Source organism: Strix aluco, chromosome 4, assembly GCF_031877795.1.
Source record: "Strix aluco isolate bStrAlu1 chromosome 4, bStrAlu1.hap1, whole genome shotgun sequence".
NCBI classification, from domain to species: domain Eukaryota; kingdom Metazoa; phylum Chordata; class Aves; order Strigiformes; family Strigidae; genus Strix; species Strix aluco.
In genome coordinates, this window is record NC_133934.1 from 113,163,340 (window position 1) to 113,178,605 (window position 15,266).

Sequence of the window (15,266 nt, forward strand, 5' to 3'; positions counted from 1 at the left end):
ATGGATACAGATCTTTAATGTTAGATAAAAATAAAGTGATTTGTATCATTTTAGGAGACTAATTACCCAGACACAAATTGGAGAACAAGTCAGACAAGTGGAAAGGCTTAGTTATTCTTGGAGCTAATAGCTGATAAATTTATGAAATAGCTACTGAAGCAGCAAATGACTCCATTACTTTAAGACTGTTCTCACTACCTAATGAGGACATTATAAAACAGCTGCTCGTAACCTAATCCATATATTACTAGATTTTTATTTAAATAAAGAATGAAAAATCCCAAATGGGTTTATAACTAGGTCTTTGAATTTCAGCGGCATACACCCAAATAATTTGATAGTGAAGGTTAACAAAGACATTTGAGATACAGCAGAAGCCTGGCATTTAACATGAAGATGCTAAAACATTTAAGGATGCCCTCTCAAGTTGAAGGGGTAAAACTCGATGTTTGACAAGCCAATCATTGATAACACTGTGCAAGTGAGACATCAGAAACATGCAGGGATCCTATCAAGAATAGCAGGGAACGGAGAAGGGAGAGAGAGAATGAAAGAAAAAATCAACAGAGAGCTGCCTCTTAGGTACACAGAAAAAGTAAAGCTAAACTATACCTTAACAGGTTATTATACAAAAAAGTTACAGTCTTTAAAGGCTTTTTTGTACCCAAGTAGGCAAAAAAAAGAAAATGTGTATACTAAAGAGGGACAATGGGATGAAGATTAAGGATATTCAGGAACGAACTCCCAACCTTCACCATAATCCTCATCTATATTGTCTCAGATATGAAAACAATGACAAATAGAGAAGAGGAACACTTTAAAAATGATTAAAGTTAATGCAGTCAAAAAGAATCCATTCTCAGAATTACTGAAACAGTGACACATAAGATTGTCCTTTCTAAAGCAAAAACTTTAAAGCAAATACCACTTCTGTAATGACTGGGGAACAGCAACTATACTGACAATGTTTTTTTTCAAGAGGGAAGGCCCAGACGAATATATACAGTCTTAATAACATGCAAAAATTTATACAAAAATAGCATACATAAAATGAAAGGACTATTAGATAACATTGTTAATGGAAAAATGGGTTATAGTTCAAGTTTAATAAAGATATTGTATCAAACAACTGTGTAACAATTATTCCAAACCAGAGCTACCTAACAGCCAGGTTCATCAAGGTGAGACAGCTGTGAAGAGTGCAGATGCAATTCTGGAACATACTCACTGGAGCAGAAAGAGGAAGAGACAGTGCTATTGTACAATACCACAGTGAGACCACATCTGAAATGTTATGCATAATTCTCATTATAACAGTTAAAAACACACACATGAGAAACTTCAAATTGGAGCAGCTTCAGAGAAAGGCTGCGAGGGTGATCAGCTGACTGGAGACTGCAGAGTAAGAAAAATACTTCATTTAGTCAGTCTAGCAAAAAAAAAGCCAAGAAGAGGTACAAATCCTATCTATAAATACAGATAAGACAAGCATTATGAAGGGAAAAGAACAATTTATCTAGAGGATATGTTTCCACAAAAATAAGTATCTATAAAGGCCATACAGACTATTACACCATTAAGGGTGGAAATTAGGTCGCAAGATTATAATTGAAATTGTAGAAAAGACTGCTTCCTCACAGTTTGTTTTGAATAGACTGCAGAAGAGTTGGAGCAAATAACATAACTGTTCTTAAAATACAGCTGATAATTTCATGAAAAGTATTACAGATAGGACAGCTATAATAACGGAGCCTTGTGACTTCCGAGGTTCTTGCTCGTGCTCTATATCCTAATCAGTACAAACTAATCTATTAAATCATGATCTGAAGCTTTCCCTACCAGCCAACCAGTGTGATTTGCAGCATAGTTGAGCACTTGTGAATCTCCAAAATAAAACTGCTGTCTTAATTATGCCTCCTTCTTCTCAGCCAGCCTGCTTCACTTTTTGAAATAAAATACCCAGATGCTACAACCACCAACTCCCTTCCACAGCCCCATTCTCACAATGTCAGGAGATCAAATGGGGTTTATTTGTCCAATGCTGGCTTAAGTTATTAAGGATATTTCCATTCCGTAGAATGAAGCAAAAATTCAAAGCAGTGAAGACTGAGTTCTGCTATGCGACAAGTAACAGTATTGAGAACTCCTAGTTCTTTCTGTGAACAAGTATTGTTCACCTTGGGTGTCATTAAAACCAGCTGCTTTGACTTTGGGATCAGGTAAGAAATTTTCACGTTACTGTCCACTGTATGAACACACCAGCTTGGATCAGCCATAGCTGGGTATCTGTATTCCAAACACTACTGCATGGAAGAAATCTGCCTTTCATTCCCCAATTCTTTCTTCAAATCTGGCAATATGACATTCTATCTATTAGTCTTCCACCAGATCTGCCTGCTAGAGCAGTGTCACTCAATGCAGTGGTAATCAGGAATCTCCCTAAAGTCCCTCAGACTAAGAAACCTTCTACAGCAAACTTTTAATTCCACATCCCCACATCCTGAACAACAGTGAACAGAATGCTCTATTTTCAGTTAGGATTGGGAGTAAACTTCATTATTATTCTCTTATTATCTAAATTATTTACATTGTTCGGGGCTTGAAGAACGTAACGAAGAGCTGTGCCTACAGTGAAGGTATGTGCTTTGAAAAATATTAGTCCTTCAGCGTAACACACCAAAAGCCTTGCTGAGAACCCTTTAAGGACTCTTCTGTATGCAGCAAAGTCAAGCTAACCATACCCTTCACAACACTGCGCAGCTATACCACTTGAAGAAGTTAAAATTTAAAAGGATGCATCAAATCCCCTTGTTTACAGTGCAGGATTAGAGACACAACTACCTTTGTTTTATGTTTAACCTACTCTGAGTAAACTTAGTAAGTTTTAAGAGAACCTTTTAAGTAATTTAACAGTTTGCACTTCTAACCTCAGCTAACAGTAGTTTTACATGACAATTATTAAAAGATGGTAGGAAATTAATTAATATACTGGAAGTCCCATAAATATGGTAACAACCATCAAACAAGCCATGCAGAAAGTGTCAAACAATAGATTGGTCTCCCCTGACAACCACATTACTTTCTACAATAGCTTATATTTAAGAATAAACTTTATATATAATCAACACTGATAGATAGCCTGTTACTTATTAGAGCATAAATGAAAGATGACAAATACCAGTTGTGTGTAAATTTATATAATATTTAATTTTGGTTCCACATTTAAGTGCCAATTTGATATAGCCTGCAACCTCAAATCCTGAAATACTAGGAAAATTCAGAAGATATTGTTCTGGTTTTAAACCTAGGCACTACGTTAAAAAAAAAAAAAAAAAAAAAACCACCACACGAAAAACCTCACAAAGCCTAAACGTATGACTTGTGATGCCCTAGACTAACTAGTCTGACAATGATCCTGTATTAAAATAAAAAGGGAATACAGCATGTAACCCTATAGAAAGATAGTGAAGTCAGAAAATAATTTTTTTTAACAGACAACATAGGCTTCTTTTCATATGATCTGAATTTAAGGGAAAAAATCACTACGTTGATGTAAAGCTTCAATTCACATGCATACTTCATACAGTTGCATCTCATTTCTGTAACAAATTGTCATAGTGTCAATTGTTTGTGTAAATTAAATCAGGTTAACTGATGGACCCCACAGAGTAATTAAAGTGGGAAAGCAGTATGCAGAATGCATAAAATTAAGTTTGAACAAATATTATTCAATATTGATGATTTGAAAGAGCTAAATCTATTAATCTTTCCTAAATAAAGTGTTAGCAAGTCACTTCTTGCACTCAACAATTACATATATAGGAAAAAATTCTGATGACTGTTACAGAAAACATAAAAGAAATGAAGAAGTAGGAGGAAGCCAAACTTAAGCAAATTCAGTTTCTCTTAGTCAGTACACGCGACTGGCAAGTGCCCTTCTGACAGTCTTGTAATTAGTCATAAATTGAATGGTTTAGAAGAAAAAGGTTAAAACTAAAAGCAAATCCTGGAGTTCATAGCATTTACTTCATTCACAGCCCAGAATTTGTCAAGAGTTTACTGTCTGAAAGTTTGTAGCTTCTTTAAAAGGAGGAGGTAGGGCTGACTGCTTTAAGACCCTTCACTTGGGAATCATATGGAATACCAGTTTGGAAGGGACATTGTCTGGTCCAACCTTTCTGGCAAAAGCACAGTCTAGACAAGATGGCCCAGCACCTGTCTAGCTGAATATTAAAAGTGTCCAATGTTGGGAAATCCACCACTTCTCTGGGGAGATTATTCTAGTTGCTGATTGCTCTAATTGTTGAAAATTTTCCTCTTGTGTCCAATTGGAATCTCCCCAGAAGTAACTTGTACCCATTACCCCTCATCTTTTCCATGTGACTCCTTGTAAGAAGGGTGTCTCCATCTTCTTTGTAGCCACCCTTTAAATACTGGAACTCGGTGATAAGGTCTCCCCTAAGCCTTCTTTTCCCAAGGCTGAACAAACCCAGTTCTCTCAGCCTTTCCTGACATGGCAGGCTTCCCAGTCCCTTGATCACCTTTGTGGCCCTCCTCTGGACCCTCTCCAGCCTGTCCACACCTTTTTTGTACAGCAGGGACCAAAACAGAGCGCAGTGTTCCAGGTGTGGCCTGGCAAGGGCCAAGTAGAGTGGGATAATGACTTCTTTATCTCTGCTGATGATGCCCTTGTTGATGCAACCCAGCATCCTGTTGGCTTGCTTTGCCACAGCAGCACCCTGTTCACTCATGTTGAGCTTGCTGTCCACCACAACCCCCAGGTTCCTTTCCACAGAGCTGCTCCCGAGCCAGGTAGATCCCAGCCTGTGTTACACTCCTGGATTATGTCTTCCCAGGTGCAAGACCTTACACTGGTCATAAGGTCCTTGTTAGCCCACTTTTCCAGTCTATCCAGGTCTTCCTGCAGGGTGGCTCTCCCATCTGAAGTGTCCACTTCCCCACTCAGTTTGGTATCATCAGCAACCTTCATCAGGGTACACTCGATCCCATTATCCAGGTCACTTATAAAAATATTAAACAGCTTTGGGCCCAGTATCGATCACTGGGGGATCCCACTTGTGACAGGTTGCCAGTTGAAAAAGAGCTATTTACCACTACCCTCTGGGTGTGGCCTGTTAGACAGTTCCCTACTCACTGCACAGACAGGGAATTCCACTTGAATCCAACAGCAGTCTAACTTATGTGTAATATACTTTCCTAATGAACAGATCCTTGTAACAGCACAGTAGGAAACCTTCCAAACAACGTGTTCAGCAGAACAGCTTAATAGCTTTCAAGATGGATTTCTTTTTAAAAACCCAGCATATAGCTATAGGAACAAATACAGCCTTTGCACTCTAATGTGGGAATGCATCATAGAAATAACTGACCAAGAAGCAAATAAGAAAACCAGCAAACAGATAATTGAATATAAACCCCCCAATGAAGCAATTACACTCAGAACCGTTAACACAATCCTTTCTAATAGACACAATGCAGGTGATTCTCTGTATAAAGCAGTGATAAATAATACTGCAATATTTTGTGCAGTTCTTGTTTACATGTGATGAAAACTCACTACAGCTCAACAGTGCAACATATAACTGAAAGTCTAGAGAACGTGCCTTACTGTCAGCAAGTATGGTGATATTCTTATCAGAAAGGACATTTGGAGGTGACCTGATTACAGAAACTACCATCAGAGTATGAAGTCACCAGTAATAGAGAGTGCTTAGTAAAGAATGATATAATAACCAATGGCTGGAAACAAATAAGGGATCAATTCAAATTAAGAACAAAAATACAGTCTTAATGAAGCGTGCAACTGAAACACTGGAACAAGCTACCACATGCTGCAATGGTTTCTCTAGTTTTTGATGTTCTTATCAAGATCGGATGTCCTCTGGAAGGTATGCTTTAGCTAAACCTGATTTAATAGAAAAACTAAAACAAATTTAGCAACTTGTGATATATAGAAGGTCAGGGGTTTTAAAAACTGATCCTCCTGACTTCAAACTCTATTAATTTGAGCATCCAGTTTTGACAGCTGTCCCTTTAACACTTGCTGTAGAAAGCTTACACCTTCACCTTAGTCAACTCCAAAACATCTGCATGATCATCGAAACACAAAATGACACAGTTGCAAAAATTTAACCTACAGGAAGAATGACAACATGCAACTAGATAGAATATGAAATACATATAGTATTATAAAGGATTTACACATTCAGTGATTTTAGGTGCATCACTTCTAGCACCATGATAATTAAGGTACAGAAAGAAATTCATAGAGGTGTCTGCTGCAATTGCAAAGTGAACCCTTGCACAGTCAGTCTACTCCATATTGAGTATTCAAGGAAAGTTTTATTATCAGGAAAGATATAAATATATATCATTCATTACAAAACATGAAAAATCATCATTTGTAAGTACCTTGAAATAACTTTTTGCATGACCAAACAAATTAATCTTATTTCCTGGCAATTTCTGTTGAATTTTCTGTGACATTGCTACCCAGTCAATTTCTCTTGCCTTATCCTGAAACCAGATTTCTCTTTCCCAATTAATCACATCTGCTTCTCATTTTTGTTCAGTGTCAACAGTCAGGAATGCATCTCAATTATCCAAGATGCATTTGCAAGCTAACAAGACACAGTTAATGGGAAGAGGTTACTGAACACAACTATCAGCAATGTCTACTTAGGAATTTTTTTCAGCTGCTTCTATCAATCTAGTTCCTTCAGGAAATTGAACTGACTGAACCACTGGATGCCCAACACAGACAACAGGAGGTCAAGCAACCAAATCTAGTTTTTGTAAAAACTCCAGAAAAATCATTTAGCTTAATAAGAAGTCTCCTAAAACTGTTTCTCAATCACCAAACATACCCAAAAGATGTGAAACCTGTTTCAAGTGATTCAGGAAAAGTGACAGATTTCTATAGTGCCAATATTAATCATAAGGGTAATCTCCTCCAAATTTGGTTGCACAGATCCCCAGTAGTGGGAAGCCCATATACATACAGAAACACAGATGAAGTAAAAATAGACTTTTCAGATTGAGAGTCAGGCTTCAAATAGCAAGCAAGCAAAAGATGCAACAAAACCAGCCCTCAAGCCCCAAAATAACACAATTTTGTGGAAACCATGAATAGGGACCCTTGGTGTGCACTGGATGGCCTCTGCTGTACCCTTTGAAATATTTTTCCCCATATCAGGGGGATCAGGGGTTCACAAAGTAGTAGCATTGCTTCTTTGCAAGGAAAAGCAGCAGTCAGTCCTGTGACTTATGGTGGAGATTATGTATACTGTATTCCATCTTATGAACTCAATGTCCTTAAGAAAATGTAAATCTGTAAACTATAATGAATATAGTTTTCGACTAAAGCCGGAACAAATTAGTTACACTTGAAAACTTTTTGTTTTCCTGCTTTGAACACCCTGCGGCAGCCAGCTCATGACCCAAACTGGGATTCTTTCAATCAAGTTTCAAAGAAGAATCTACAGCCTAGCAAATATAATTCAGGGATAAGACCCTGAGGCCAGTGACTGATTTGTTATATAAAGTCATATTTACCTATCAACAACGTATTTTTGTAATGGACAGTTCTGTAAAAGCACATTAACAACCACCAAAGGAAAAAAACACACTCCCCCCGCCGCCAAAAACCCCAAGCCAGCACGAAAAGAAAAAACACAAGCAACTGATACTGTCTTTCATGACTTACAGAAAAATCATTCCTGAGAACAAATCCATTTAACTCCCAAGATAGACTGGATGGATTTGAAAAGGCACGTTGCCAAACGTTAAGAAGAATGTATACACCAACCTGAAAGACATGATTTTGGCAAGCCTAGCACATCACTACTTCTTGTTCAATCACATATTACTGCCCTTTCCTCAAATAATTCCCAGTGCTCTATTTATCAAGGAAAAAAAAAAAAGTGCAAGTTTAACCAGCACCACACACTGTAGTGCAACTACAACCGACCTTGGGAAAACAGAATAGCGTAGTTTGTTCCCTTCAATTGATAAATACACCCCTGTCCCACAAAACATCAGTGTATGTGTCATCATACACTGCCTGTACCAACCAGCTCTTCTGTTATTCCCACCCGGACAACTCCCAGAAGGAAACAAGTTTGTTAATGAACTGAGAAGGATGTTAAAAGGCTCTGCGATTCTGGGAATTCTACTGTAGCTCAAAAGAGTCCTTGAGGGTCAGGAAGGAAAGAATTTAATAGTTTTCAGAGGAGTGACATACTGGCCTGATGCTTCTGTGAAATATTCTTGGAAGAAAAAAAATTTCCATCACACTTCAACAAATGTAAATGTTTAAACTGTGAACTTAGTCTTCAGTTGTCTTCAAACCTGTTACCATATGTCTTTCCTTTTTGAGTGTACTTAACATTAAAATAACATGCTTGCACTCCTCAAATAACCCATCTGCTGTTCCCTACTTCTGCTACTTTAAAAACTTGTCAGCTGCTATCCATTGCAGTTCAATTTCCAGCATAAAATTAGCAATTAATATTATTTATTTTGCCTAATTACACTAATTTCAGGCATTATACTTGTCTTTAAGTGCCGCAACACTTGAAATAACGAGGGAACCCCAAACAGCTAAGATTAAGGAAACAGTATCACAAGTATTTCATTAAGAAACCTAACTCTTGTCTCCTTTGACTGAGAATCTACTTTTGACTAACCATGAAGTAGAAGCAGACAGAAGTGTTGTTTCAATATTTCATATCATTCAAAAGACCAAGAAGACAGAGATTCTTCATAACAAGCAGATAAAAAGACAGGAAAGTGTCATGGAAAGGGGTTTATAAATAAAGCCTCTCGGGTAATCGCACATGTAACTGTACTACATATATTGCAGAAGATATACAAGCCCAATATGAACCAATGCAACACAACCACCATTACCTTGCATTACCTTGAATACACCTTCAGACTGTAATGCACACCTCTGAGACTGATTATACATTCAGAGTAGGCAATCACTGGATTAAAATAAATAAAATTCAAGGAAAACCCAAGCAGCTAAGACCTCAAGCCTCCCTCACAGTTAAGTACTCTAGTAATTTCGGATATATTGTGGCTCCTTCCTGCCTACTCTCTTTGTATTCAGGGCAGCATGTCCCTGCTTGTTTCAAGAGGAGAAATGGATCATCTCACCCAGCCTCCCACATAGTTCGATGGTTAGGACTCCAGGCTGCATCATCTGTGGGTCCAAATCCTGTCAAACTGCAGAAGAACTGACCTTCACATTTCTACTACAGGGACAAGTTGTCTAATGAAAGGTGGGGAAAAAAACAGCTTAACTTTACATGAACTCAAATGCAGTAGGACCTGACTGAGATCTAACTATTCAGATTTTTTGGTGCTGGCACCCTACTCCTACCCATCTCACCAAAGCAGGGTACTCATAATCTCTTCAGTAATCTGAATCTGTTCAGTAATCTTCTGTCTAGAGATCTTTTTGTCCCTGGATCAAAGCACTCTCAGATTTCAGGAGGCGTCAGAGGTTAAGCTAGCGTTTAAAAGTAGATTGATTGTGTTGCTCTGAAAAACACAGCTAACTTTTTTATAAGTAGAGGGGTTACAACCTAGCATTTTCAGTTTACAAAAAGTTTGAACTGATAGTGCTATAGATATTCAGCAAGTACCTTGCATTTTGATTATTTCTGGAAAGCATTACTACATACCTATTTAACTTTTAGAGGTTTCTTAGATTTTCCCCAACAGTTTTTCCAATACCCCTTAAGGTCTCAGAGCAGACTGCATATTTATGGTGCCAACATAACGAACAAAGGAAGAACAATCAACTCTCTATTCAAAGAAAAAGCTACACTTTGCTGCTAACAGCACGATGTGATGCTTGTCATTCGTTCCACTCCTTTAGATAAGGATGAGACAGAATTCTTTGTCTCTGAGGAACTTCTTTCTACGTACTGACCTAGAGGTGCATGGGGCAAAATCATTATCTGATTGGCCATGTTTGTTCAGCAACTTTCTAGCTTTATAGTGCAGGAAGGTTAACACTAATTTAAGATATGAAGGTATGCTTGCTGTACACCTCAAATACTGAACGTGAATTCTAGGAATGCATCAGTTTCAAATGTTAAAACCTGACAGAGAGCATTCTGATTGTTTACAACAGAAGAGTGCTGGAAAGTAACCACTTCTCAGCCATGACTCAGAGAGTATTCCATGACTTCCTTGCAACCTCTGGCATTTTACAAAGATGTAGTATTATAAACTTCTGAAAATTTAGATTCTTTTCAAAGAAAAGCAAAATAAAAAGAACATAGGGCTGTGAACAGGGCAGGACAGCACTCAGTGCAGCAATGCAATTACAGCATACAAAGATATGTGAATAACAATAAAAGACATTAAAAATAACATAAATCAAGCCCTACGGTTTACTTTAATATTTTTCAAGTACAGAGATACTGAAGTATCATTTTGCATAAGGCTGAGGTAATGGATTCTAACAAATACAGAGAATACCAAGAAAACTCTTGCACTATTTAGCTTACTGGGATGGCAGACAAAACTGAAAGATAAAACATAAAACATTATGATATTTGAAGTGTTTACAAAAACTAATAAAGTACCATAGGCAAATAATCAAATGTTTCCATATATCTAAAAATTAGCAAGCCTTGGAGGAACACAAGAGGATCTCTTCCCAGTCTGCTAAGAAGTACCATGAGATTGTATTGTTTACCAAAGCTGCAGAATAAGGAAATGGAATCAATGATATACTAAGCACTCGTGTTTTATCTTTTATATATATGTAGATACACATTGTCAACCATTTCAAGAGCACCAGATATAGTGCACAAGAACAGATTGTAAACTTGAAGTTTTGCTGATAAATCCTTGCAAAAATAACCCAGTTACAAGAAGGAATCAATCCAAATTTATATTATTGACCAGATGTGTCTGTCTGGCTGTCAGTATCAGTTGCAGACAGCACACAAGGATTTCAGTCATATCCTTGACTTCTCTGGGAACCAGAAGTAACTTGACAGCACTAAAAACAAGACTCTAAAAGACTGTCTAGAGATACATATAGCTGTGTTTCACCTTAGATTCTTCAGCAACTGATGTCACATCTGATGGTGATTCCTACTGCCAAGATATTCCTCTCAAATTCCCTGATTTGTACCAATAGGTTGTAACATAGTACACTCTATCATCACGATGTTCCGATTATACAACAGGACTAGCAATTTAGAACCACTATTATGACCCCTATGATTAATACACATACATACATTAATAGAAAGATTAGTACTTTTTAAAACACCTTGGGCAATGTGTTTAACCATAAGGTGCAGTTATAAACAAGCGTGGAAAGGCCATGAACCATATTTGAAAAACCCATAAATACCTTTTGAACACTCACAAGAGTAATTTTAAACATTTTACTGAATGATCTTTTGTTCTCTTATTACAATCGGGAGAACTGCATTTTCAGAAATACTCTAGACTATTATTATTCTGAGAGATATAGCAGCAGCTTCTTTGTCATTTACATTGCCACTAAGTGGCAGAAGATGAAACAAGAACAGACAGAAGATGACAGATCATGGTGCTTCGAACATACTTGTTTTTAACAGTAATAGAGTGTAAAATTAAGTATCTGATATTTCAATTGCCTCAAACCATGACTTACTGACAGGTCCCTCAGACCTGAGGAAAGCAGACAGGTTTGGGAGAGGAACTGCTAGATCTGAAATTGTGAAGCATGTGTGCAAGCCTCCAATAAGAACAGAGACAAGTTATACATGTGTGGGTAAACTACGAAGTGAGAAATAGCAAAAGGCCACAAAAGCAGTTGCACAGAACTGGCTGCTAGTGCAGTAGTTCTGAGGAGAGGTGTTATAAACAGAGGTCCTGGTCAGATTTATGAAGATATAAAGACAGCCAAAAGGAGGCATGAAATATCAAGGAACAGGAAGGAAAAATACTGTAATCTCTATTTTCAACCTAATAATTCTTAAGGAAATAATATTTTTCTGGTGTGTTGATATAGTAACAATTTATGATACAGGCCAGTCATTGCAAAGTTAAGATTGAGATACTCCAAAAAATTGTCTAAATATGCATTTAGAATATTTGTAATACTATGGATTACAACTTTAGTGACTGTTGGTAAAGCATCAGAATGGAACACTGGAAGTTAATGGAAGCTGTCCCTGAGATATCTTGCCGTAAAGCATTTCATTAGATGTTAATAAGAAAATAAATTTTTTTAAAAAAAACCTTACAAAAGTATAAAATCCAAATGTATTTTAAGATATACTTAACACGACGAATAAATATAAAGAATTATTTCTTTCTTAAACAACAAGATAACATCAACCAAATGTGCTTCTTCCCTGTTCAGTTATCCATCAGCATAACTTCAGATGATTGGTTATTATACAGGCAAAAGAGGAGATTGTCTGTTACGATGTATTTTCAGAACAAGTTACACACAACATGCACAGAGTTATCCGTAGGATGGGATAAATCTATCCTATCTAATAGTAAAGTCCTGTTTATCCTTCTTAGAATATTGCATAAAAACAGAAGACAGAAAAATACTCTAAAGCATGCAACAGGGAGAAATTATCTAAACAAAGAGTATGTAGGAAAAAAAACCAGAGTAAGATCAACTATCCAGCTCTAGCCTTCCTTCCAAAACCAAATCGTTAATTACTATTTAACAAGCCTTTAACAAAAAAGCAGACTTGCATTAAATGGGCAGGGGGGGGGAAGACTGTTGGAAAAAAACCCAGGCCAATCTTCAAATCTATCCCTTCTTGAAATGAATGAAATGAGAATCTACAAAAAATAAATATGAGAGAAAGCATAGAAAACAAACATGACACTCACATAAAATTTTCTGGATATTCACTCAAGGCCATATCAATGATATTCAAAGCATCATGATAGTGTTTCTGGGCTGATAGCAAGAGTGCAAGGAGATGAAGAGAGTTGGCATCATCTCCTTGTAGTTGGAGAGCCTGACGAACATAACCCAAAGCTTCTGGTATCTGATTAAAAAAAAAAAAAAAAAGGCAGAAAAAGAAAGCACCTCTATTAGAAGTGTTGCCTATTACTCAGTTGCACGTCCATAAAATTTTCAAAATATTCACCTAGATACCATGTAGAATTCTACAGACTCCTGTAAGACACTGCTCAGAAGTTTAAAATGGACCTGATGTGCTACAGTGAACAGTAAAAATTAAATAATACATTAACCCTGGAAAATAAGATACATATTTTAACAAAACAGTTCCCTTCAGACCTTTAAAATATTCACTTACTATTCTTTTTCTAGTATTAGTTCTATTTTTATATGATTTTGAAAATATTTTAATTGTAAGACATTAACTAAAATGTACAGCTAGACTGCAACAGTAACTTTTCTTCATGTAGAATTCTCTGATCTCCTTAGTGGCATGTGCTTTTGCTCAAAATAAGTACACTAAGTGTTTAGAACAGAAAATTTAATTAAGCAACATGAGTTTGGAATTCAGAAGTACAGAACCCGCTACTGAAAATATTTTGTGCTATTAAAGTGACAATCCATTCCACTCTAATGAGACATAGTCTGATGTCTCTGCTAATCATTAGCAATGAAAGTAGTCACCTAAACTACTGTGCTCAAAACTACTTCCTAAAATAAACATGACACAGGAAAAGGCTTACCATGACATACACAAAGCAGCTCCCAATTGTCTAAATTCACGTGATATATGGTAGAATCCTAAATCCCCTAAACGTAAAAGCTGTACAAGTTGGACTGAGCTTTGATCTCTTTTATAGCTTTAAAATATTTTCCAGTTTTCTGGAAATTTTGTTCATTTTTGTAATTTTGTTCGCAATAACCAAACCTCCTACAGTATTCAGAAAGGGCATGGATCTTAATGGATTCTCAAGATTTAAGCACTGTCAAGATCATTAAAGACTAGATTCAAGAGTTCCACTCTCCAGATAACAGTCTGAGCAGAGATTACATGTAATAGGGTAAAAATAAGGTAAAAAATGACTTCCCCCCCCCCCCCCCCCTCCATCCAGCAACATAAATGCTGAAACAAATAAATTGAATGACTTATGTCTTATTTGTGATCCTAGAGGTGGAAATACTGTGGCAGAACTCTGGAGAAGTGTACAAGACTGAAGGTGTTCAGAGAGAATATTTTGGGGTATTTTTCCATATATATGCATATATGCACTAGGGAAACCAGGTTTTTATTGAAGAAATTTTCATCTGTATCCATCAACAGATACAAATGCTAGTCTTCATATGACAGTGTGAGGCTGCGCTTTTAAAACACAACTAACCTGTCTGGATATGGCAAGCTGCAGTGCCAAGTAAAATGCTGCCAGATGATCCGTTGGAGACAAACTGTGAGCCCTTAAAAACAAAGAAGCAAAACAAAAAAACAGTGAATTTTCCCCCTGTTAATACACGTTAGACATACACATAAGCACATATATATTCATGTGTCTGTATTCCATCTCTTCACTACACATATGCTCATATTTTGATATAAGTGGTGTTCATTCCAGTGACTCTTCTCATACTTTTCAATCATCCTTGATTTAAAGGAAGCACTTTGGGCTATTAAAGAGTAATTTTTAATAGAAATCAATTATGTAATTTCAGTATAAACCTTAAAAATGAGCAATACAAAATGCTTCTTCAATTAAAATATACTCTTAAACAAACACTAGATGTAATTATCTAAGAACAGTTGTAATAAAAATTCATTAAGCAGAGTTTTCTTACAGAAAAAGGAAAAAAAAAAAAAACAAACAAAAAGTTCCCCAAAACAACATGCCTTCAAAGAGAATTATGTCATCTGCATGAGAAGCACCCAAGCAGTTGTGCAGACCCTGACCAGGATGGTTCTGAAGCACAGAACTCAAAGAGGAAGAGTAGCAGCAAAGTAGATCAGAGTATATTTTCAGTAGATCAGGCTCCCAAAGTTCAAGCATATTTTCAGTCCAGCATACTAAGCCTCCTAGCAAGCCAGTTACTTCTTGGCTTTGAGTTGCTTTGAGATTAAGTTAGCAGAGCAGCTTGCTATGTAGCAATGTAAAAGAAATCTAGGCTGGACAGCTTCTTTATCATAGCATTATAGTAAAAGGCAGGATAAGCTCTAACTCATCATGAACCTATGTTTGAAGTTCAGATGAAGCAGTTTATGCTGATGATCTTGTAATGAATATAACTTTTGTCCACAAAAATGTTG

At 36.7% G+C, this 15,266-nt stretch overlaps 1 protein-coding gene across 9 annotated transcripts in view; it reads right to left on the reverse strand.

Moving 5' to 3' along the window:
- Positions 1-15,266, reverse strand: part of TTC7B (tetratricopeptide repeat domain 7B) — a 146,552-nt gene that overhangs the window by 55,273 nt on the left and 76,013 nt on the right. For all 9 annotated transcript variants that reach the window (XR_012623327.1, XM_074824933.1, XM_074824931.1 and 6 more), the window contains 2 exons: positions 14,353-14,425; positions 12,898-13,058 (listed from right to left, as the gene is read on the reverse strand). Coding sequence is in view for 8 of the 9 variants with exons in the window: in XM_074824933.1 (XP_074681034.1) it covers positions 12,898-13,058; positions 14,353-14,425 (234 nt within the window). In the remaining variant the exon portion in view is untranslated. The remainder of the gene's footprint in view (positions 1-12,897; positions 13,059-14,352; positions 14,426-15,266) is intronic.